Below are 24,200 nucleotides of genomic sequence, written 5' to 3' on the forward strand. Positions count from 1 at the left end.
GGGCCCATCCGGAGCTCCTGAACACAGCCAAGCAAGGGGAGGCTCCCCGGCCACAACGGAACCCTGTCCCGGGCCTTTGGCAGTGCTGCAGGCCGGGGGACGGGGCCCAGGGCCGGAGCCCCCGACCCGTAGCCCGGTGGGGCCCCTGGACCCAGCCGGGGCTCCCTGGCCCGGAGGCGCAGGGGAAGCCTCCCCGGGCCCGCCGGACCCCGTCCCGGGCACCCTGCCATGCGGCAGGACCCAGGATGGGGCCCGGGGTGGGGAGGCTACCCTCCCCGGGGCCCTCAGGGTCCCATCCGGAGCTCCTGAACCCAGCCAAGCAAGGGGAGGCTCCCCGGACACAACGGAACCCTGTCCCGGGCCTTTGCCAGTGCCGCAGGCCGGGGGACATGGCCCAGGGCCAGAGCACCCACCCGGGGCCCGGCGGGACCCCTGGACCCAGCCGGGGCTCCCAGGCCCGGAGGCGCAGGGGAAGCCTCCCCAGGCCTGCTGGACCCCGTCCAGGGCACCCTGCCACGCGGCAGGACCCAGGACGGAGCCCAGGGTGGGGAGGCTTCCCTCCACGGGGCCCTCAGGGGCCCAACCAGAGCTCCTGAACCCAGCCAAGCAAGAGGAGGCTCCCCGGCCACAGTGGGCCCCTAGATCCAGCCAGGGCTCCGAGGCCCGGAGGCACAGGGGAAGCCTCCCTGGGCCCGCCGGACCCCGTCCAGGGCACCCTGTTCGGGCACCCTGCCACGCGGCAGGACCGAGGACGGAGCCTGGGGTGGGGAGGCCACCCTCTCAGGGGCCCCTGGACCCAGCCCAGCAGGGGGAGGCCTGCCTGGTCTAATCCAGGGTAGCCTGCCACGTGGCAGGCCCCGGGACAGACCCAGGGCTGGGGCGGCATCCTGGCCTGGCCTGGCCTTTCCAGCTGCCAGCTGCGGACCGCTAGGCAGAGAGGGGTCTCAAAAGTACCCTGTCCATAGTAATCAGGAGGAAGGCTTCCCCCTTTCTGGTAACCCGCGCGCTCCGATTGACGGAGGGGACCCTAGGGGCAAACGCGCCCGGCCTCCTGGAGCCCTGATTGGGATCCGGGAGGCAAATGGACCCTCATCGGGACTTCCAGGCCGACCCAGCCATCTGGTCGCCTCATTGGAAAGCATTGCGTGTGACCAGATGGTCGAGGGGAAAGGTGCGACCAAATGGCCGGCACCTGAAAGGACTCCCGTCTGTCCGCCCGAGCCGAGCCGTAGCGGTAGGGCTCCTGCCTGCCCACCCACGCAGGGCTCAGGGGGCTCTGCTTCCTGGGGGGCTCTGGGACCCCGGCTGGGCCTCAGGCATGGGCAGGACCACCGGAGCTCTCGGGCCCAGGCACCCGGGGGAGGACTGCCCGGAACCCGTGGAGCCCGTCCCGGGCATTTTGCCATGCCACAGGCTGGAGGAGGGAGCCCCGGACGTCTGGAAGGATGTTGCCCCTGCATAGCCCATCTGGTACCCGGCAAAGAACCACCAGCCCCGGAGGGGTGTTCTGGCATACCCTGCCCCTACTAATCCGGAGGAAGGCTACCCACCTTTCTTGTAACCCCTGCGCTCCAAGTGACGGAGGGGACCCTAGGCGCGGATGCGCCCAACCTCCTGGAGCCCTGACTGGAATCCGGGAGGCAAATGGACCCTCGTCGGGACTTCCAGGCCGGCCCGGCCATCTGGTCGCCCTATTGGAAAGCATTGCGCATGACCAGATGGCCGCGGGGAAAGGAGCGACCAGATGGCCGGCACCTAAAAGGACTCCCGTCTGTCTGCCCCGAGCCGAGCCGTAGCGGTAGGGCTCCTGCCTGCCCACCCACGCAGGGCTCAGGGGGCTTTGCTTCCTGGGGGGCTCTGGGACCCCGGCTGGGCCTCAGGCACGGGGAGGACCACCGGAGCTCTCGGGCCCGGGCGACCAGGGTGGACTGCCCGGGACACGTGGAGCCCGTCCCGGGCATTTTGCCACGCTGTGGGCCGGAGGAGGGAGCCCCGGATGCCTGGGAGGATGTTGCCCGGGCATAGCCCATCTGGTCCCCGGCAAAGCACCACCATCCCCGGAGGGGTGTTCCGACCTCCTGGAGCCCTGACTGGGATACGGGAGGCAAATGGACCCTCATCGGGAATTCCAGGCCGGCCCGGCTATCTGGTTGCCCCATTGCAAAGCATTGTGTGCGACCAGATGGCCGAGGGAAAGGTGCGACCAGATGGCCGGGACCGAAAGGACTCCCATCTGCCCGCACCGAGCCATAGCGGTAGAGCTCCCGCCTGCCCTTGCAGGGCTCCGGGGCTCTGCACCAGGACCCTTGTCCCGGGCAGATGGACACTTGGCAGGCCGCAGGACGTGGGCTCCCAGGCCCTGACCGAAACTCAGGAGGCCCGGGTCAGTCCCTGCTTCTCAACGCAGCCAGGCCGGGGAGATCGGGGAGCCTGCCCAAGCAGGAGGGACCCCAGTCCCGGGCACACGGTCCCTCAGGTTGTGCGCTCATTTTCCACATTTTTTTTCAAAATTGGGCGTAGTTGTGCTAGGCAAAGTCCGCCCAGCCCTACTCAGGACGTGCGCTCGTTTTCCACAATTTTTTTCAAAATTCTTTCCGCCCAGCCCTAGTAATTACTTCCTTCGCAAACAAAAGACAGCTAACTACCCTGCCATAGCAATAACAATCTGTTGAATACATGCCACCCGTACAATAGCACATCAAACAATTGTGGCCGTAACAATGACACAAAACACTGTGCCATCCATTCAGCAGCCTATAATCATACTAACAAGCAGATTGAAAGGACTGGCAGTCCACTAACCGCAACAAAAATAGTTGACACGCAAAGAGATATCTTGATTATGCCTTCAATGACACTGTCTAGTATGCCTGTAACTGTACAGCAACAAAAAAATCTTGCTAATGATATTTATTCACAGAAAAACCAAAGTTTAAAGGGACTTTATAGTTAGCAAATAAAATTTACAAAACCTTAGAAATTCACTGAAAAAAAAACAAAGATTACAGGGACGTCATAGTTAGCAATATAGTGAAAAAGAATCCTTAGAAATTCACTCAAAAAAACAAAGGTTACAGGGACATTATAGTTGAGGTCAGATTTCACTCCTGCAAAACCAGGGAAATTCAGTAGTTTTAGTTAGCTGAGCTAACTATCAATCAATTAGGTGGCTTGTGAAGCACGACTGATCACCCTTAAGGGTCTCAAGGCACTGCGGGGGGGATTACTGCATATCTGTTGCAAGGGACCTGTGGTTCAGTCGAAGAGCCAGGTCTTGAGGTCCTTCCTGAATTGGGGCAGTGACGGTGATTGCCTTAGGGGGAGAGGCAGGATGTTCCAGGTCTTTGCTGCAAGGTACAAGAAGGATCTTCCCCTGACCGTAGTCTTACGGAAACATGGGTTGGCAGCTAGGGCCAGTTCAGCGGAGCGGAGGTCTCTGGTTGGTGCGTGGACCGAGAGGCAGTGGTTGAGGTATGCAAGTCCTGTATTGTGTAGGGCTTTGTAGGCATGTGTGAGGAGGTTGAAGGTGATCCTTTTGTTGACTGGGTTCCAGTGGAGGTCTCTCAGGTGGCTGGTGATGTGGCTGTGGCTGGAGATGTTGAGAATGAGTCTGCCAGAGGCATTCTGGATGTTTTGCAATGTCTTGAGGAGTTTCTGGGTGATGCCGGCGTAGAGTGAGTTGCCATAGGCAAGTCTGGTGCTGATGAGTGCGTGGGTGACTGTCTTTCTGGACTCGGTGGGGATCCACTTGATGATCTTTCAGGACAGGCGTAGCATGTGGAAGCAGGATGATGAGATGGTGTTGATCTGGCGGTTCATAGTGAGTGAGTAGTCCAAGATGATGCCGAGATTTCTAGCGGAGTCTGTGGGCGGAGGTCTAGGATCTGCAGGCCACGAGGAGTCGCGCAACACGGAGGGGGTGGAGCCCGAGATGAGGATTTCGGTCTCCTCTGAGTTTAACTTGAGGCAGCTGTCCTTCATACAGGTGGCGACAGCCTTCATCCCTTTGAGGATGTTGCTCTTGGCGACTGTGGGTTCATTGGTGAGGAAGAGGATCAGCTGGGCGTTGTCGGCATAGGAGACGATGTTGAGTCCATGCTTCCTGACTATGGCTGCGAGCGGGGCCATGTAGATGTTGAAGAGAGTGGGGCTCAGGGAGGACCCCCAAGGCACTGAATAGCTGAATTCTGTGGGTTCCGAGTAGAACGGTGGTAGCCTGACTCTCTGTGTTCAGCCGGTGAGGAAGGATCAGAACCCTTCCAGGGTCTTTCCGTGGATGCCGGCGTCATGGAGTCTTGTGCATACGGCACGGTGGGAGATGGTGTTTAAGGTGGCCAAGAGGTCCAGGAGGATGAGAGCTGCAGTTTCACCTCGGTCGAGGAAGGCACAGATGTTGTCTGTGGTGGTGCGGATGTCGGACTCCATACTGTGATTGATTTAGAAGCCAGATTGCGAGTGGTCCAGGATATGGTTCGCCTCGATAAACTTGGAAAGTTGGGCACTGATTGCCTTCTCGATTACGTTGGCTGGAAAGGGGAGCAGAGAGATGGGTCTGAAGTTCTTGAGTTCCTTCGGGTCGGCATAGGGTTTCTTCAGCAAGGGGTTGATCTCTGTGTGCATTCTTCCAGAATGTGGCGGAGTTGATGGAGCAGAATTTGGAGGCGATGAAGGTGCTGGCTCTGTTGAAGATGTGGTACAGGCAGGGGTCCGAGGGTGATCCTGAGTGGATGCTCTTCATGATCTTGAGGGTGTTATTAGTGGTCAAGGGAGTCCAACTGATCAGGGTCTGCTGTTGTTGGGTGAGGTGGTGCAAGTGGGGTGAGAGGGTCTTGGGTATCGATGTTGTTGAAGCTGTCATAGATCTCCTTAATCTTGCGGTGGAAGAAGGCGCTGAGGTTATTGCAGAGGTCTTGGGAAGTTGGGATGTCTGCTGTCCCTGTGCTGGATTTGGCAAAATCTTTGACCACAGTGAAAAGTTCCTTGTTATTGTGCGCGTTGGTGTTCTTCCTTTCTTGTCGGGCCCCTTTCTTTGTTCTTCGGATAAGTTGGCGATGTGTGGTGACAGTGGTTTTGAAGGCTGAGCGGTTTTCCACGTTCTTGCTGCTCCTCCATCTCTATTTGAGCCATCAACAGGAGTGTCTGGTCTAATGCAGGGCGAGGGAGAAACAACTGGCTTTTTTGGAGTGTGGTTTGCCTGGTACTTTCTTGATAGGCGTCAGCGCAGTTAGAGATCCTTTGCTGGAGGTTGCGAGCTGAGGTATTAGCGTCCGCAGAAGTCAGAGGTGGGGTGTTGCTGAGGGAGGTGTTGAGCTGTTCTTCAGTGACCTTGTTCTGGCTTCCACGAAGGTAGTGGTGGGTGTGGTGGTGTACGGTGAGTTTAGTGAAGGAGAAGTGGACGCAGCAGCATAACTTACATCATGTGAGTGGCTGTGTGACTGTGTGTATCCTTGTGTGTATCGTTGTGTGAGAGGCTGTAAGGGTGTATAAGTGGTTGTGTAAGCAGTACTGTGGGTGAGTAAGATGTTGTGTGATTGGCTGTATTGGTGAGTGAGTGGGTTTGTCAGTGGATGTATGGGTGGGTGAGTGACGGTGTAAGTGGCTCTATTGGTGGGTAAGTGGGTGTGTAGTGAATGTATGGGTGAGTGAGTGGGTGTCTGAATGGCTGTATGAGTAAGTGACTGGGTATGTAAGTGGCTGCATGAGTGAGTGAGTGGCTGTTTGATTAAGTGCTATGGTATGTGACTTCATATGTGAGTGACTGTATTAGACAGTGAGTGTCTGTGTGAATGACTGTATGGGTGAGTACAGGAATGTGTGAGTGCTTGTATGGATATGTGAATGGGTGTCTATGTGGCTGTGTGAGTGAGTGTATGAGGGCTTCTATGTGTGAGTCAGCAGCTGTGTTGAGAGGCTGACTGGGTGAGTGATTGGGTGTGTGACTTTGTAGATAAATAAGTGGATGTATAAGTAGCTGTATAGGTGAGTGTTTGGTTATGTGACTGGCTGTATGGGTGAGTAACTGGTTGTATGGGTGAGTAAATGGTTGTGTGAGTGGGTGTACGAGTCAGTGAGTGAGTGTGTGAGTGGCTCAATGGAGAACTGAGTGGGTGTGTGAGTACTGCTATAGGTCTGTGAATGGGTATGTCAGTGGTTGTACGGGGTGTGTGTTTGTCGGTGCACAAGAGGTTGTATGGGGGTGTGAGTAGATGTGTGAGTGATTCTGAGGATGATGTCATCAGTGATGTAATTTGAGATGTCATCAGTGATGTCACTGACCATGTCATGAGTGATGTAATATGTGAGGTCATAAGCAGTGCATTGCTGGGGAGTAAGTTGTAGTTAGCACAGCTAACTATAACTGCTGAATTTCTCTGGTTTTGTACGAGTGAAATCTGACCCTAACTATAACATCTCTGTAACCTTTGTTATTTTCAGCGAATTTCTAAGGTTTTTTTAATTCAATTTGCTAACTATAACGTCACTGTAACCTTTAGGTTTTTTGAGTGAATTTCTAAGATTTCTTAAATTCTATTTGCTAACTATAATGTCCCTGTAACCTTTGTTTTTTTCAGTGAATTTCTATGATTTTTTAACTAGCAGTCACTTTGTAGAGTGGTGGAGAAAGGGGACTAGGCCACCTGCCAGTTCTCAAGAATCCTGCTGTGTAGGATTTACAGGAGTTGCCAGGAGTGGCTCTTGACCCACAAAGTCCCTCTGGAGTAAGATGGACTTCATCTACTAACCAGTAGTGCACCACAAGCCATGTTTGCAGAGTGGTGGAGAAAGGGGGCGTGGCCTCTGAAGACCAATTAGCAGTCCTGCAGTGTGGGACTCACTAGAGATAACAGGAGGGGTAGTTGGACCCCAAGGCCATCCTTGGCAACCAACCATCCCTCCTGTTACCTCCAGTAAGTCCCACACAGTGGGAATTCTGAGACCTGGTAGAAGTCCACACCCCTTTTCTCCACCACTCTGCAAACGCACCTCCTGGTGCACTACTAGTAGGGGGATGAAGTCTCCTTGCCTATTGAGGGTCGTTGGGGGCCAACTACCCCTCCTGTTAAGTCCAGTAAGTCCCACACAGTGGGTTTACTGAGAGGTATTCGGTGGCCACACCCTCTTTCTTCACCACTCTGTAAACGTGCCCCTGGCACACTACTAGTTGGGGGATGAAGTGCCCTTGGCTTTTGAGGGTCCTTGGGGCCTACTACCCCCTCCTGCCACCTCCAGTACGACCCACACAGCTGGATTGCTGAGTGGTTGTCAGAGGCCATGCCCTATTTCTCCACCACTCTGCAAACGCTCCTCCTGATGCACTACTGGTTAGGGAAAACAGTCCACTTTAGTCCTGAGGCCCTCAGAACTAAAGAGGAATTAATTACTCAACCAGAAGCGCACCAGGAGGCATGTTTGCAGAGTGGAAGAGAAAGGGGGTGTGGCCTTCATGTCCTCTCAGCAATCCCACTGTGTGGGACTAACTGGAGGTTACAAGAGGGCTTGTTGGTCCCCAAAGACCCTCATCATTCAAGGGGATTTCATTAGCCAACCACCACTGCGTGAGGAGGAGCGTTTGCAGAGTAGTGGTGAAGGGGGCGTGGCCTCCGGCGACTTGCCAGAGTTTTTTTGTTTGTTAAATATTTGTTTTTTAGGGAAGGGGGCTGCGTAGCCCCCTTACCCTTGGCCCTTACCGGGAACAGTATTTTCTTTTTTTAATGGGAGCGAATTTTGTTTGCAAAACATTGATACATAAGATACTGATTTGGTATTTGGAAGCGATGTCTACAATACGCCCCTTCCATGTACCAAATCGGTATCTGTTTGGAATTCCATTTTAGGAGGTGGAAAAACGTTTAGACTTCTAAAATAGGATTAGTACATAGAAACAGCATTTTAACAGTTGAATGGCTTAGTACATCTGGTCCTATGTCATGACACTGAAATCGGAACTGAGAAAACAAGATTTCAGTGAATCCCCGAAAAAGTCACTATGAAGAAATGTTCTAGTAAGTCTTTACAGCAGTCATTTAGCATAGAGTGCAGGGTATTTTTTCAAGTTAAACAATGTAAGGAAAAGATTTGGATTATGCTTTGAATTAGCAATAGAGTAACTGTACCCATTAATAATTACAACTAAGGTAGGGAGATAATGGTTAGTGGAAAAGTTAAAGTACATTTCAGATTTAGAGCATTCTTAAAAGTTTAGGCTTAGAGTTAGAATAAGGTTGAGTTTGGGGCAGTTGTGTGTAATGGTCTGAGTCATGGTAAAGATAGAATTCTTTTTGGGTGAGTAAAAAACATTTTCACTGCAGAGGAATTATTTGTAACAGTTTTTTGTGGGGCAGACAGTGTAATTATATTTTTAAGAATCATTGTAGGGGATTCCCTGGAATAGATATAGTGGTCTACTCTATCGTGACATAGAGACAGCTCAATGATTCCAAAACAAAAATATTTGTTGCACTTCAGAGTAAGACTCCTTTACTGGACCATCCAAAAGGTCATTTCTTGGAGTACTCTGTCTGGGTAGACAGTCTATCCTTGGGAATTACCAATACTACAGGCATTGAAAAGTCTGAGTGGGAAGGAACTACTCCCAGAATACGAGTTAACAGGTTATATGAAGAAAAAGAACTGACTTTCCTTGCCTATACCTCCTTGTTTTTCTACATTATCTTGCAGGTGTTCATCCTTTCATCAGGCAAATGTCATGGTATTAATCCTGGAATGCATGCCATTTCCAGATTACTTGTAATCTCGACTGAGCTGGTAACTGCTGTTATGGGCCCCCTCTGGATTACTATGGAAAATGTAATGAGGCCAAACGTCTTTTTCACACTCTCTGTCCCTCTGGATACCTGGCTTCTCTTTCTTTGTCTTTCTGTCAGCCTGGTGATTGTTCTCCATTTTGTAGCTACCGATGAGAGGTGTGTAAAGTGTTTTTTTAATGGCCAACATTTCCGAAGCTCTCAATTGTGATTGTACCATTCTCCAAGAAACAGTTTCTCTGCTCGTTAAAAGCAGGTTTTCACAGTACCATGAGATGGTTTACATGCAAATCAAATTCAACCAAGTTGGAAAATGCATACTCATAGCTTGTCACAAAAGTTGTGATTTCTGGACAAGTGTGACAACGTGTAAAACTTTAAAACCTATAGAAGATGCAAATTGATCCCCCAAAACTTTGCGGAGGTTGCAAAAAAAACATTGAAACTTCAAAACCAAGGAATGCCCAAGAATCTCTGTAACCCTCTTGCTATTAATGTATCTAAAATCCAGTAGAAGCAAGAGATAACTATTTTACCATCATAGGACTTCCGCCATGATTCTGTGACTAAGATGACCGTATCAGGTAAATTGAAATAGTTTTTTTTGCACTTATCAGCAGAACAAATTAACAAAAAAAGTATGATTTGTTTTGTGCTTTAGCACCATGCAGATAGCCACTAGTGAACATATTCATGATAAGAAAAGAGAACAGTACTACAAGTTCAGTCACTAAGGCAGAGTTTTCTGAGGAATGCAGTGATCCTCAATTTACCTTCTCAAAACATACCTTCATTTCGTCAATTGCTCACCAAATACCTGCACCTCTCTTGCAAAGTCTACAGCTTGAAATTATTTTATTTACTTCCACGCCACACAGGTACAGCCCTGATTAACTCTTCACTACATTACTTCACTTCTATCACTGACTCCATACTACATAACTTCTCTACCTACCTACGCAGAACTTGGTTTTCCTCCTCTGGAAAATTTCACCACAATACTACATCTCTCGTGCTAATCTCTGATCACCTACCTTCACGTATATAGTTAATGTACAGCACATAACTTCAGTCCTGTATCTCCTCACCACATAACCGTGTCTGTAATTAACTTCACATTGCTTCTTATAACATAGTTTCACTTCTCTTCTATCTCTCACACTTGTAATTTATCTGTTTCACTTATAATTTCATCTTTCTGCCTAACATCTCATCATTCAAAATTGCTTAATTAGGTCATAATTTTTCTTGACTCATCCTCATAGCATAACAACTGTACATTGCTTTAACTCAACAATTATTCCCATCACATAAATCAAATAGAAAGAGAACCATAAAAGGTGAAAAGAGTAGGAAATGTATAAAGGGAATTGTGGGTACGTACCAGGGAAAGCGGGGGTGGTCTGTCCAAGGGGAGTAAAGGGGGTTTGCTGCATAGCCAACTGGTGGAGCTTGGTCAACTGCTGAGGGGTAGGAGGGACAGCAGAACTAAGAAGGTTATTGTTATCAAGCACACACAGTCACCAAAGAAGTCAGAACAAAATGATAAGAAAATAAAGAGAGGAGGCCATGATTGGCCGTGGCAAAGCACGATAGGGGAGGGCTCGGCCTGTGAGCATCAACACCAAAAGCTTTAGTTTGTGTTCCTCATGGTAAAAGTGGTCCACAAACTGATTCAACCCGCACAGGATAAGAATCCTGAATGCTCCGTCTGCTGCAGATCTCTAGATTAGATTGCATTTTTCCTATCAACTCTTGATTAGTCCCATAAAATGGAAGCAGTGAACAAAGCCAGTGCACACCTCTTCAAGGGTCCCTTAAGTACAAATTTTCCCACAATCAAGATGAAAGTATGTTCTGATCCTGAAATCCCCTATTGACAGTAGTTATTAACCAGAAATTTCAAAATACAAGCGCTCGTGATGTACACCACTACCTATATAGAGCGAAAACAGATATGTAAAGATCCAATTTGTTCATTATGTTCCTTTATTATTTATTCTTTCTTTAATTTGTAGTTGTTCTTTCACAGATACTTCCGCCAATGCGTGTTTCGTCCATATCAGACTTTTTCCAAGGCTCCTTCAAAATTTGAAATTCTTTTCCTAGATAAGGCATTCTATCCTACAATGACATATTGGATTCTTTGCTGCCCCACTGCCAACTGTTTAGTTGGTTTTACTACTGAAAACATAATTGCATGCCATATTTTGCCTTCAACACATTAGGATGAATGACAGACAATATATTTAAGACTATATTGGGATACACATGCAATATGATGCCTGCACTATTTCAGACCAAGCCGTGAGACGTAACAGTTGCCATTGGAGCACAGAAACCCATACGGCTCTCTATAGTAAGATTGCTTGTTGAGAACAGGATTGTAACTTCACCAAATGTTGAAGGAGTTTTGGGAAAAATCTCCCTTCAAACAAACATGTGCTGACTGTGGCTGTCCTTAGAAGACACTTGATATTGAAGAAAAGCATAATAGAATATAATAAAAAAAGAACATGATTCTAAATATCTGTGTTAATTTTATAGGCAATGGTGTGCATACAAAGTGCTTGTAATGCTATCATTCATCCCAAGACTCATCTCCTCACAATTTCAAGAAACATTAATCTGTGATGGCAGGATTGGACTGTGAGGGACAGTGATGGCATAAAACTTGCCCTGGGAATCCCAATAGCCACAAAAACTTTGTGACTGAATCTTATAAAATGTTGTTTACCAACGCCGGTAAGAAGTTTTTAAAACATATAACACTGCAATAGATGGGTGTGTGCCTGAAACATAGTCACTCCCCTAAATTCTATGAGTGTCTTGCAAGAGCAGAATACCATAAGAGCACAGAGTGGGTGTGAGACATGTGACAACGCTATCGATTACCAGATCCACTCATTTACCAGAAGCGGGATTGAGGGATTTTGGAATCTCCATAGAAATCACAGATGTGAGAATGTGACCTCAAAATGGTAATCAAAGAGAGGCTTGTAAAATCACAAGGAAAACACTTACATGCATTCCCTATGAAACTCACAGATGTTGGTTTAACATTTCACTATGTAAATCACAAACATGCACTGGTAAAATCACAATGAAATGGGGCTGTAATATAACTATGCAAAATGTAGATGGAGGATTGTAATAGCTACATTCAAACAATAGGTGTGGGATTATATTACTATGGCGATAACAGATGTGAAATTGTAATATCACTATGGAAATCACAAATGTTGGTTTGTAATGTCACTATAAAATGTTTAAATGTAGGACTGTAATATCAGTATGGACATGACAGAGTTGGGAAATGTAAGATAACTATGAATGTCACAACTGTGGGATGATAACATCACTATGAAAAATATAGATGTGGGATTGTAATGCCACTTCATGAAGCAGAGGTGTGTGCTTGTAATTGCACTAAGGAAACAGCAAGATGAATGATGTTGACATCACTATGAAAATAGCACACATTAAATTGTGACAACATTGCAGATATAATAAATGGAGGATTTTAGCATCAATTGTTAAATCACGTACAGGTGATTGTGACAAATGGGAATTTCAGAGGGATTGTGACTTTAAAATGAAACTCACAGTTGTATGATATCACTGTGAACATCACAACCTTGAGGATTTTGATACCACAATTGAAATCCCAGGTATGGGATTGGGTGCGTAATAATTTTACCAGAGATTTTGATGTGGGCCATTCCAATGTACATCAAAATGCCCGTGATGAAAACTGAAAGTGTTGAGTGGCGTCAAAATGCTGCTTCACCAAAGGCAGTAAAATACACTTGTACCAGCCTTTAAGTCATTCCTCCATTTCACACAATGACAAAACTGTAACACCAGCATGACTAAATAAAAGGTTCTGATGTCATCCTTTCAGATGTTGTCCATGGATAGCATCCATAAGACACTGGAAACTTGGACATTAATAGAGGGATAGTTGTGTAGGAAAGTAAAACTAGCATAAGAAACATTCGATAGAACTAGGACATCAATAAATGAAAACCCCTGGTTATTTGACAAAAGTGCCAGCATTGGGAAATTTGGCACAGGACAACTGGGGCTGCTACAACCAACAATTGGCCAAATTCACCTACTTCAGGGCATGTTCACCACAGACCAAGACTACCAGATACAATGCAAATGATAAACATTACAGGACCTCCCAGAAAGATGGTGAGGTGGTGAAGACCATACTGACGACCCTATACAAGACACTTTTCAGCTCATGCAAGGGACATTACAAACCCAGTTAGGTGAAGGCTGTGGAATCTATGCCTCAGCTAGGAAGCTGCAATAAGTGTGCAATGTTTAAACTTTACTAGTGAAATTGGCTAAATTAACACTCCTTGAAAGTTGTGAAGTTTGCCTCACCTTAATTTGCTTTGAGAAAGAAAGCTGGCATGAAGAATGTATTTAGTGTTTTGTCATACAAACCTACTTTGAGCACAAGATTTCTGTTTGTTTTTGTGTCCAAGCTTAGCAATCTTTACTATAATCATGATCATTCTGAGGGTTTATTACTAACTTCACGACCCTGCAAGGCAACAAACTTTGAGACCTTGCAGACCATTAAGCAAATCATAAGAACCATAAATGTGTTCTTATGAAGTCAACTCTGCTTCACAGAACCGGGGCAGGCACATACAGAGGAAGCGGAGGCACCAAACACCATCAGATGGAGGTTGCATCATGCAAAGCCGAGACAGAGGGTAGAACATACGCAGTAAAAGGGCGCTGCTCCTAAAATGATCATCTCCACCACAGACAGGACAACATAACCATCAGGAAGGAGCTTGAGTTTGCACCTATAAGCATCTCCGCCTGAAACAAGGGACAGCACAAGAACGAGGAGCTGTAAACTAAACCCCATCTACACCACAGCGTTCAGTCTAAGGTCCACAGGAGGGCTCCATCTAACCTTCAGCCATGGGTCTGTACATGCCAGCACTGCTCCCTAAAAAGACCATCCCCGCAGCAGACGGGGCAACAAGAAACAACATGGAGACTGCACCTCCATCAGACAATGAGCAGCACAAACCCTGCAAGATGGTGTCAGCCAGGCCAAGCCCCCCACACTCGGAAAGTCCATAGATAACAGGTTGTAACACTATTCAAGGTATTAAAGGTGACGCTATTTACATCCTTGGTATTAATATTAGTACTAATATTAATATGGGCCAGAGAGGCTGGCAGCATGCAGATGACAAGAGACAGAGAGAGGCGAGTGGGGAGAAGAAAAGCGAGGGTGAACTCACATCTGGATGTGGAATGGCGTACTGTCCCTGAATGGCGTAGGCCTGGAAAACAGAAGCACATGCAGTGTTAAACACAGGAGATCTTGCACAGTCTGGGGGAAAGCAGTGAACACAGCGGGATAGGGCCGTCCTTTGCCCCTCCCAGCACAGACAAGGCCAGATACACATTTCAATCTATCTGAGCAATCACTTGTTGCATGGAGATCTGGAGACAGGAAATGACGTGGAACAGGAAACCAAAGTGAAAGAAATATATTTACACTGTCCCCCTTACTGTATTCTCCTGGGTACAGTACTGTATTCTCCTGGGTACAGTGTGAGTCTTGCATACTGCTTGTCACTGGAGTATATGCTTGTAGTGTACTCTGTCGCTCTGTCACTGTATTGTATATTTGACTATTCTCTCTTTCCATATAGTAGAGTGCAATGTCCACCTCTGGCGCATATACAATTGTATGGAGTACCTGTTTCTAGCATACACGCCCATTCTTACTGCAAGTGGCACGTGCCTGTGTACATTGCCTGTTCTTAGTCAGCAAGACTGCGTTACATGTGGGTTCCTGCCTGTAAATACTATAGTTCCTCCTTACACCCTGGACCGCAGGCTCTGAAGATGTGTAAAATATTTTACAGGGGATGTGTAGATATAGGGGCAGAATCTGTGATTACTGACTGAGTAAAATGAGCACTGCCTGTTCTCCTCATGCATGTGCAGGCCCATGCACAGAGGGCATGGTGCCTGTACAGAGAAGAACGCCTTCTAGGCCTCCCCATAGATTCAATTGTGCCTGTGCCCTGGATTTCCAAGCCAGACTCCCAAAACAGGAATGTACAGCAAACACCAAATCACATGCACTGTAACAATTCAGCACCAGGCCCTGGTCACTGAAGGATGCTTAACATAACACAGTGACTACTTCATAGAATGGAGTATAACAGCATCAGCACAGAACTGCTGGTGCAAAGACAGGAAACAAACCTGGCATGTCTGGGAAGAAGAAGGGCAACCTAAGCTGAGATCAACAGGGGCACGAATGCACGTGTTCTACGTGCAGTGGACATCAGGATTGTAATGGGTAGATGGTTCATTCTTCAGGTGAGTGGGTGACTTTGATGGAAGAGCAGCTGAACAGTGTGCAGAGTGGTATACCCCGCAGAGAATGCCGTGTAATGTGCCCACGAGGGCAGTATTTAGAAAGTGCAGTGTGTTGTGCCCTCTGTAGCCGTACATGGAGAGAGGTGTGGTCTGAAGAGCAGAGCACAGAGATGGTTATATGGTGTGTTTTCCAAACCTTTAAACAGCCATGTCCATAAATAACCATCTCTTTGTGTTGTTATTCACTCCCTTCCTACTTTAGTTCATGGAGAGTTCTCTCTGTCACCACTGAAGCTTGTGTCTCTTTATTCTAAGGCTTTATCTATACTCACTGGGCTCGTTCACAAAACCCTATGCATACGTAAGTCAATGTTACTTGTGCAAATGGCATTATTCACAAGTGCAAGCAAGTTACAGAAGGTGACTCTGTAATCATATATTGATTTACTCAAGTATAATGTTACCCCAGTTTGGAGTAAGGGTTCAACTTCTTATTCTCATTTTACAAGAAATCACTTACTGATTCTGGATATTAAATATCAGATATTGGTGATTTTAAGACCATCCATAAAACGTGGGGTCCCTTCCTGTACATAAACAAACCTTTTTAAAAATGCCGTTTTGTAACTTACATGTGTGCTGCATGAAGCAGTACACATGCAAGTTACTCAACAGCATTTTCGGTTTGTTTATGTGCAGGAAGGGACACCTTCCTGTACATAAACAAACCTCCCTGCTGGCAGACACCCTTGCACTCTGGTGCAAGGGTGCCTGCGTTGGCGTTAAGTTGTGAGACTAAGCGCTGTCGCAGGGGGAAACGCCAGGCTGCACCACATTTTTGAGAATAAGGTGCAGCCTGGCGTTTCCGAAGTGGCAGTGAGGGCGTTAAGCCAAGAAGCCTAACGCCTCTCACTGCCACTTCCTCGTGAATATGCTCCACAGTGTTTAGTGTGCTCCTAGAGCTAGTCATTTGCAGGGTAGCAACCCCCTCAGTGGAGGACCTCCCCTCAATGCTTGACTCTTCTTTTTAATTTGACTTGCAGGTTCTGCCATTTGCACTTTCTTCGCATAGTCTTTTTTCCATTAAAGTCAATGGTTGAGTGACAGTTTCCAGATAATGTGAATGTGCAACATTGCTATTTTATAACTGGCTGTCTGTGATTGTCTGAAGTGATGGTGAGGACAGACTCGAACATTGGGGGTTGAATTGTCTTGGGGTTATGTTTTTTGTTCCGAGTTGATGCACCAATAGCCTCATTGGGTGTCAATGAAGGTCACAATGTTTGCCTGGTCCTTCGAGTCTGCCGACATTGTCAGTTTTGCTACAAGGAAGATGCATCCTTTAAATCTACTGTATGGTTTAGGAGTTTTCTTTATGGACTGGAATGTTTCTGTAATTTAGGGGTTCAGATATGGCGTGGCTGTGGGCAGTGGGTGCTGAGTTTTGGTCTGGAAATCAAACCCATTTTTTTGCTGGAATAAGTTAGTTCTCTAACTGGAATTTTCTTTGCAGCTATAGGGTGTCTGTCGGGTGTCTCACTTCCAATCCAACAATAGGCATCCCAGCCCGTTACTGAGTAGTTATCAATGTTTATTGTGGGCCTGATCCAAAAAGATAAATGTACACTTTCGTGACTTTATAAAATAAATAAAGGATTTTTACGAGTAGGCTTGGGACTCTCTGCGCGCATGGCGGACAGTCGTAAAGAAACTACTTGTACAATGTCTTTGTGAATTGCAAGAAATCGTAAACCTACACAAACTTTTATGTTTACCTTTGTGAATCAGACCCTGTGTGTTTTGTGAAATGTTCATTTTAGGTGTTGAAATAACAGCCAGCTTTGTGTTTAATTTATTTACATTTCAGTGTGCATGATTTTTGGAATATAGTTTGTTTGCTAATGCTGTGAAAAGTATGCTTATCTCCCTTGGTTTAGATAAAACTACTAAGTTGTATGGAACTACTCATTGTTGGCTTAAAATTGTGGGTGGCTAAAGAGGTTTCAGTTTTACATATTCTTTTCATGTGTCACGTTGATGAATTGAATGGAGCCTTATTACGATAATCCTATTGGTGGCAGTCTGTTGTGCTTTTGCTAAGCAGAGGCCTCAGTGATATTTCCCATGTTTTCTATGTCTGATATTTGTTCTGTGTACATCTGGTTGCCAAGTTAAACACATGCACACAATGCCATTTGATAAAAGATACTAAGGCTGCAGAGTGGTATGAGGTGTGGTGAAAGGCAAGCAGTGACATAAGATGCACATAAAGCGTATGCACGTGTTTCTGTCTGCTCTTGGAACATCGGTGGCCTGCCCAACAAAGTAGATAGCACTCGTTTCTGCTCCTGGAGCACGGATGGCCCACCCAACAGAATTTATGATTCAGATCTAGTAAATTACTTGAGAGCCTCCAAAGTAGTATTCCTGCAAGAAACATGGTCTACACTCCCTTTACCACTAAAGGCCTTTTTTCCTTTTTTTAAGAGTTTTATATAGCGCGAACTAGACCCGTGACATCGGGTATCAGAGTGCCTTACACGAGCACCAGTTTCATTACAGATGGGCACATTCATTTTTGTCAGGCACGGGGAGATTCAGTGATTTGCCCAGAATCACAGGATGTTGAGCGTCGTTGCCAAGACTCAAACCCGGTTCCCCAGCTTCGAGGCCGACCGCTCTAGCCATACGGCTACATCCTTTTTTGGCTTTTTCAAATCAGAGGTCAAGACAAAAAGTATGGCCGCCCGAAGGCAGCTTTAAAAACAGAAAGTGAATGTTTGTTGGAGAATGATCAAAATATGCTGATGGTGAAAATAAGTAACTGGCACCCAGAAATAAAGACCCATTTCTACTTATCAATGTCTACATATACCCTACAGGCAGGTCAAAACAAGAACTTACAAGGAAATTAATCTCACTGATCACGAGGAACAAATACAAACAACCACAATCCAATATCCTAGTTACAGGTGGACTTTAGTATGAACTTGATTTATAATTCTGTTTGTGACGACATCTTAATATCCCAAGATCACCATTGGTGTATACCTCAACAGGAAGCTATACATGTCCAATAACAGGCCCAGGCTTACCAGGTCTGTAACAGCATCACTAGGGCCAAGGTGGAAAAATGTTAGACACTTGTTTGTCAGCAAAAAAGAAATTTAACAAGCCTTTGTGCACATTGAGCCAGTGTTCAAACAACCCAGTGAAACTCACCAACCTACAAAACATAAGAAAGACGTATAGGAAAGTGTTCTGGAATGAAAATAGAAGACAGAAAAGGCCTTTTGGGCCAAGACTCTATTTCTTAAAAAGAAAACAAACTCAAAGGATTTCTGGAGACTGGTGAATGGCTTAAATAGAGCCGCTAATACAATAAACAACTCCAACATTCCCGAAGTGAGCGGGGTAATCTACTTAGACACGCATTTCAACTTAACGGTTAAAAATCAGACTCTCTCCAATAACATCGGAAACGGAATTATTCAGGGTGATGTTGCTAGCACAGCCCAATGAGTTAAATACACCAAAATCCGTCCCAAAGCGGAGGGCATCTTCTTTTTAAGACGCGGATAGTAACGCAAACTCTGAGGCGATGCTACTGCATTGTGCTCCAATAAGTGATAGCAACTTCATCTATATCGAAGGCTTCCCAACTGCATCACAGGCGCAATCAGGGAAGAAGATAGACTCAGCAAATCCTAGCCCTAAATCAGCCACTGTCTCACTTTACAATGAAGAAGATGCTAAAATAAACACTGAGGAATTTACTTTGTTTTGTGATTCAACAAGCAAAATTAAATTTACCAACATGGAAGGCCTGACAAACATCTACCAAGTGCAAATATTTAAACAGATACAGAAGAGCCAGTGAGATGGCGTTTCAGGGCCTAATGGCACACCGCAGGCTATTTATAAAGTCAACCACAGATTCTTGGCAGCCAAAATGTCTCTGGTTTTTAACAGCAGTTTGCAGACCAGTATATTCCTGATTCCTAGAGGGGCTCAATAATCAACCTGATTTTTAAATGAGGGGAACAGCATCAATCAGAACACTTACAGCTCATCGCCCTTTTCGATACTGAAGCCAAGTACTTCGCAGGATGACTATTAAAGGAGCTGAAGAAATGGGAGGACAAAACAAATCACTAAATCAAACAGGTTTCATACACGGAATGGGCACCACAATAAATATCCTTTCTATTATATCAGACACATGATAACAACTATCCAACAATATTATCTATGCTTCGTAGATCTTTAGTCAGCATTCAACTGTGTACAATGGAATCTCCTGTGGGCCAAATTGGCACACTGGGACATCCTGCCACATCATCTAAAAGAAATGCATCAGCTTTATTCCAACACCTGGGTTAGAATAAAATAGGAGATGGCACCTCCTTGTCTTGGAAAATCTACACCCACAGGGTCTAAAACAAGGGTGCATTCTGGCAACGTACTGACTTAATCGATTTCTCGCTGGTATGACTCCTCTATTGGACACTATAAACTCACATGCACCAAAATTTGGAGGCCTAGGAATTTCACATCTGAGGTACATGGATGCTGTTATACTTCTCAGCCAAGCTAAACTCAGGCTTCAGCATCTTATTGAAAACCTACTCAGCTACTCCTCTGGCAATTGTATGATAGTCAAGGAGAAAAAACCAAGGTCATGGTAGTCAAAAACAGAATAAAGAACAAGCAAAGCTCTTTCTTACAGGACCAGTCCCTGGGATGTGTAAAGGAGTATAAACACCTTAGTGTTGTATTTGATGAAAAGGCTTCTTTTCGTTCACAAAATCAGGAGTTACAACAGAAGGGTAATTCTTTAACCTTAACATTTCAAACCCTAATTAGATCAATGGGAGAGCCCAGCCTAGCACCATTACCAAAGATTATCTCAGCAAAACTTCTTCCAAATTCTGGCATATAGTAGCGAAGCACTTTGCGACTGGGATGTAGCTGCAGTAGAGGTAACTGTCTCAAAAACCTACCGATACCCCTTTAAACTTCACACAAACGCATCTCCTGCTCAGATGCAGCTGGAGTTGGGAATAATAAAACAAAAAATCGCCAGGAAGAGGGCTGACATCAAAATCTGGCACAAACTGGAGATGGCAATTGATAATCCTCTGACTTTGCCATATATGCCCTGGGTGTACCATAATTCTGGGAGGTACCAATGCCTCATAGTGTCCTTTACATCTACCAATGCCTCACGGTGTCCTTAAAAAATCAATTAACGGCATAATCAAGAATATGTCGGCAGTAGAGGACAATGTAGCTCTAGTGAACGGATCTGGGGGAGAGGAGAGAATGTGGCCAAACGGCTAGGGCAGTTGACCTCGGAGCTGAGGAACCGGGTTCGAGTCTCGGAAGAAACGCTCAGGATTCTGTGATTCTGGGCAAATCACTTAATCTCCCCATGCCTAACAAAAATGAATGTGTGTCCATATGTAACGTAACTGGTGCAGATGTAAAGCACTCTGATACCTCTGGGTCTAGTTAGCGCTATATAAAACTTCAAAAAAGAAAACAAAAATCTCACACTGAGGTGTTATTGAACACCTAGAAACCCCTTAAACCACAATATCTTCTAGAGGCTGGTTGGTTGATGTATTTGAAGCAAAAATTCATGAGGTATCACTTTGGTCATCTCCTCTCTCTTTTGAACACTTTGCCTTGGCTTTGGATTGAAGATTCAACCTCCTGTTGGTTATGGGGACCGGCTACGGACGATCTTATCCACTTACTCTGTATTTGTCTTGTATTCCTAAAGGAAAGGAGAGTCCTTTTAAGAGTGCCCTATAATCAACGGGGCATTTGCTCTTGTGTCTGTCTGTCATCGCATGTTTCAATCCTATGATGCAATTTTGATCTGCCAACTCACCAAATTTGCCACTCCCTGCCCAAAGCAAAAAGTTGATTTTAACCTGATTATTTATTAATTTAGTTTTAACCTTTTTTGTATGGAGTTTTGGTGTAGATTGTAATGGTTTAATTATTTTATGCCCTCTATGGCGTCTGGCACTGTATGCAATGATTTCTAATGAAAGAAATATTATCAGAAATAACAGTGAAGGATTCAGTGAGGATCCATTAGTGCATAATAGAGTGAGATATGATTCTGAGGAAAAGCCATAATGAGAGACTAGGAACTTAACATGAGAGAGAAGCAACAAAATGGCTGCCAGTGAACACTGAAGCGTATTTGTGGTGGTCAGGTGCAGAGAGGTCTCAGTGATTATACTCAGGGATAGCTTGTGGTGGGCTGACTTTGTTTGGAAGAGGCATGCAGATGCCTAAGCAGCAATCGTTCAGGAATTTTGCTCTCATTTCTGAACATGAATGTTTCAGCAACAACATCTCGGTAAAAAAAAAGGCATGGCTCTGATTCTTTCTGACAGCTGTGTGCAGTGGGCCGAATGGGCAAGTCACCTGTCACCAGTCTCAGCCTGAAGCCATGAAAAAAGATGGAAACATAGCGAGTGTGCGCGTAGGAAGACATATCTGTCTTCCTGGCTGGAGAAGCAGCCTGCCTCATCGCCCTTGGGTCAATCCCTCGTGGCCACACTCAAACCAGGAGGAGAGCTAATATTTTTTAGAGGTAGAACTGGAGAAGGAGGCACACGCCAAAGAAAGTGTGGTGGTGACATTTGGATGGAGATGGTGGGGAAATGTGTTACTGAGATAGCATCTACTACAAATTACAAAATGACCACAATGGGTGGCGGTGCCATTGCAGCATGTTAAACATCTACACTTAATTCTTATCTTCAGGCTGTTTCCCCTGTGAAGTGGGTCCGAAATCATCTGGAAACGCCCCTTCAGTCACGATCTGAACCTCGTGAGAGTGCATTTTTGTCAGTTTATTCATGTTTACTCTTTTTTTCTAACTATGTTGTATAGGTTTGAAATGTAGGGAGGTAATGTTTTCAATATGCGCGTTGTTTTTGGCAGTAATTCAATCAGTCTAAAATGTACCTGTGGTACCTGCTGCATTACAGGTCTCACCTACCAGCCTTAGTTGAGTGAATGGCAGGGTTACTGAGATGTCTTGGCTTGTTAGAAGTGTGTGGATGAGTGTGTTCCTGAGGGGGCCTGCCTATGTACAGGGAATGTGGAGACCGTGTTACTGCACAAGTCTCCATCAGTACACACGGTGTGGATGAATGTGTTCCTGACGAAGACTCAATTACCAAAGAGAGTGCGAAAACTTGTGTTCCTGAGGATTCTCTCATGCTTGTGAGTGTGCAAATGAGCGTGTCTGTGTTGTCAGTGAATGTCTCCACTACTACAAAGTGTGCAACTCTCCATCAATACAGAGTATGTGCCTGAGTGAGTTTCTTGAGAAGGTTCAATCGCAACAGAATTCATTGGCTTGTCTGACATCAGGGTCTTCACTATAGTGGCCAGTGTGAGTATCTGTGCCTTTATAGGAGTGCGCGTGTTGCTGAGCGTACCTCTTTCACATTAGAAATTATGATAGTGTTCCAGTTTAAACATACTGAGGTTCATGTCTGAGAGAGATCCTTACCATGAGAGGGAGGGTGTGTGGTCACAGAACATGCCAACATTTCATTGTCTTTTCTCCATTCTAAAGACTGAACATGGAACAGCGAGACTCGAAGGTCTATCCAGGGAGGGAAACTGCCCCACACAGGTATGATGTTATTTCCCTCGATGCAGAGTATCTAATTTTGTATTGAGCAGTACCCTTGGATGTAGAATATTCACCCTGCACTAAGCTTGTCCATGGGATACAGAATACATCACACTGCAAAGAGCTCTGCTCTAGGATACTAAATATATCACACAGCTCTGCTCTAGAATACTAAATACCTCACACTGTACAGATCTCGGCTTTGGGATACTAAATAACGCACACTTTACAGAGCTCTGCTCTAGGATACTAAATATCATAGGGTATTAAATGTCTCACACTCTACAGAGCTCTGCTCTAGGACACTAAATTTCCCAGGAAACTAAATATCTCATCTGTTGAGAGCTCTGTTCTATGATACTAAATATCTCAAACCGAACAGAGCTCTGCTCTAGAACACTAAATATCACAGGATACTAAATATCTCATACTATACACAGCTCTCTTCTATGATACTAAATATCCCACACCATACAGAGTTCTGCTCTAGGATACTAAATATCATACTCTGTATAGAGCTCTGTTCTAGGATACTAACTATCTCACACCATACAGAGCTCTGCTCTTTGATACTAAATATCAGAGGATGCTAACAGGCCTGTCCCCCCTGATAGATCTCTGTAAAGAATTGTTGTCCAGAGATTTTCATTATTGATTTGTGTTTTTGGATCATGAGAGAAGTAATTTAGCTTGGGTAGACATTACTAATCCAGGCCTAATTATTCTGGACGACATTTCTAAAAATGGCACTTGTGTTGCAGTGATTATGTAATATTTCAGGAACCAGGAGACCTATATACATCATTGTGGTATCAAAACATAGGTTTTGGAGAACAAGTAGTCTTATAGAGACAAAAACTAACTCCTCAGAGCAACCCTTCTGTCATTTTCCCAAGTGGCGGCTCTATAATGATGTGTTTTAGCCATCATATTGGTCATTTATTTTAATATTGTTTTTGTTTCATGTTTTCCATTGATTCAAATTCATAAACATGAGCGAAGCAGGTGGTAGCAGAGGATCTTTACCTTCTGACAGAGTGTTGCTAACTACAAAATCTGAGGAAAACTTCAATAAAGAAAAATGTGTCATATGCCAAACTAATCCAGAATAAAACCTAACTTCAACTATGGCTGGACACAAGATAATTCGAGATGCTGTAGAAATACAGCAAGACGAAGTTCACAAAAGATTAAAACTGATGGGTGAAGAGGATCGAATATATTATCATTGTGACAACAAGTGTTACAAGTCGTATACAATGGAAAAAAGCCTGGAAAATATTTCTCAAAAAATAGCAGTGAATCATAACAAGAATCCGAGTCGTATGAGAAAGCGACGACAACCAAACCCAATGCCCATCCACTTAGAAGATCGATGGTTACCC

At 45.5% G+C, this 24,200-nt stretch overlaps 1 protein-coding gene across 6 annotated transcripts in view; it reads right to left on the reverse strand.

The window, feature by feature from the left end:
• The window catches only part of PCBP3 (poly(rC) binding protein 3), a 212,479-nt gene that overhangs the window by 34,216 nt on the left and 154,063 nt on the right, over positions 1-24,200 (reverse strand). For 3 of the 6 annotated variants that reach the window (XM_085645173.1, XM_085645171.1, XM_085645175.1), the window contains exons 9-10: positions 14,048-14,089; positions 10,150-10,228 (exon numbers count right to left, since the gene is read on the reverse strand). In XM_085645173.1, coding sequence (XP_085501299.1) covers positions 10,150-10,228; positions 14,048-14,089 — 121 coding nt within the window. The remainder of the gene's footprint in view (positions 1-10,149; positions 10,229-14,047; positions 14,090-24,200) is intronic. The other 3 variants (XM_085645174.1, XM_085645172.1, XM_085645176.1) reach the window with 2 other exon arrangements.

Source organism: Triturus cristatus, chromosome 3_1, assembly GCF_964204655.1.
Source record: "Triturus cristatus chromosome 3_1, aTriCri1.1, whole genome shotgun sequence".
NCBI lineage: Eukaryota > Metazoa > Chordata > Amphibia > Caudata > Salamandridae > Triturus > Triturus cristatus.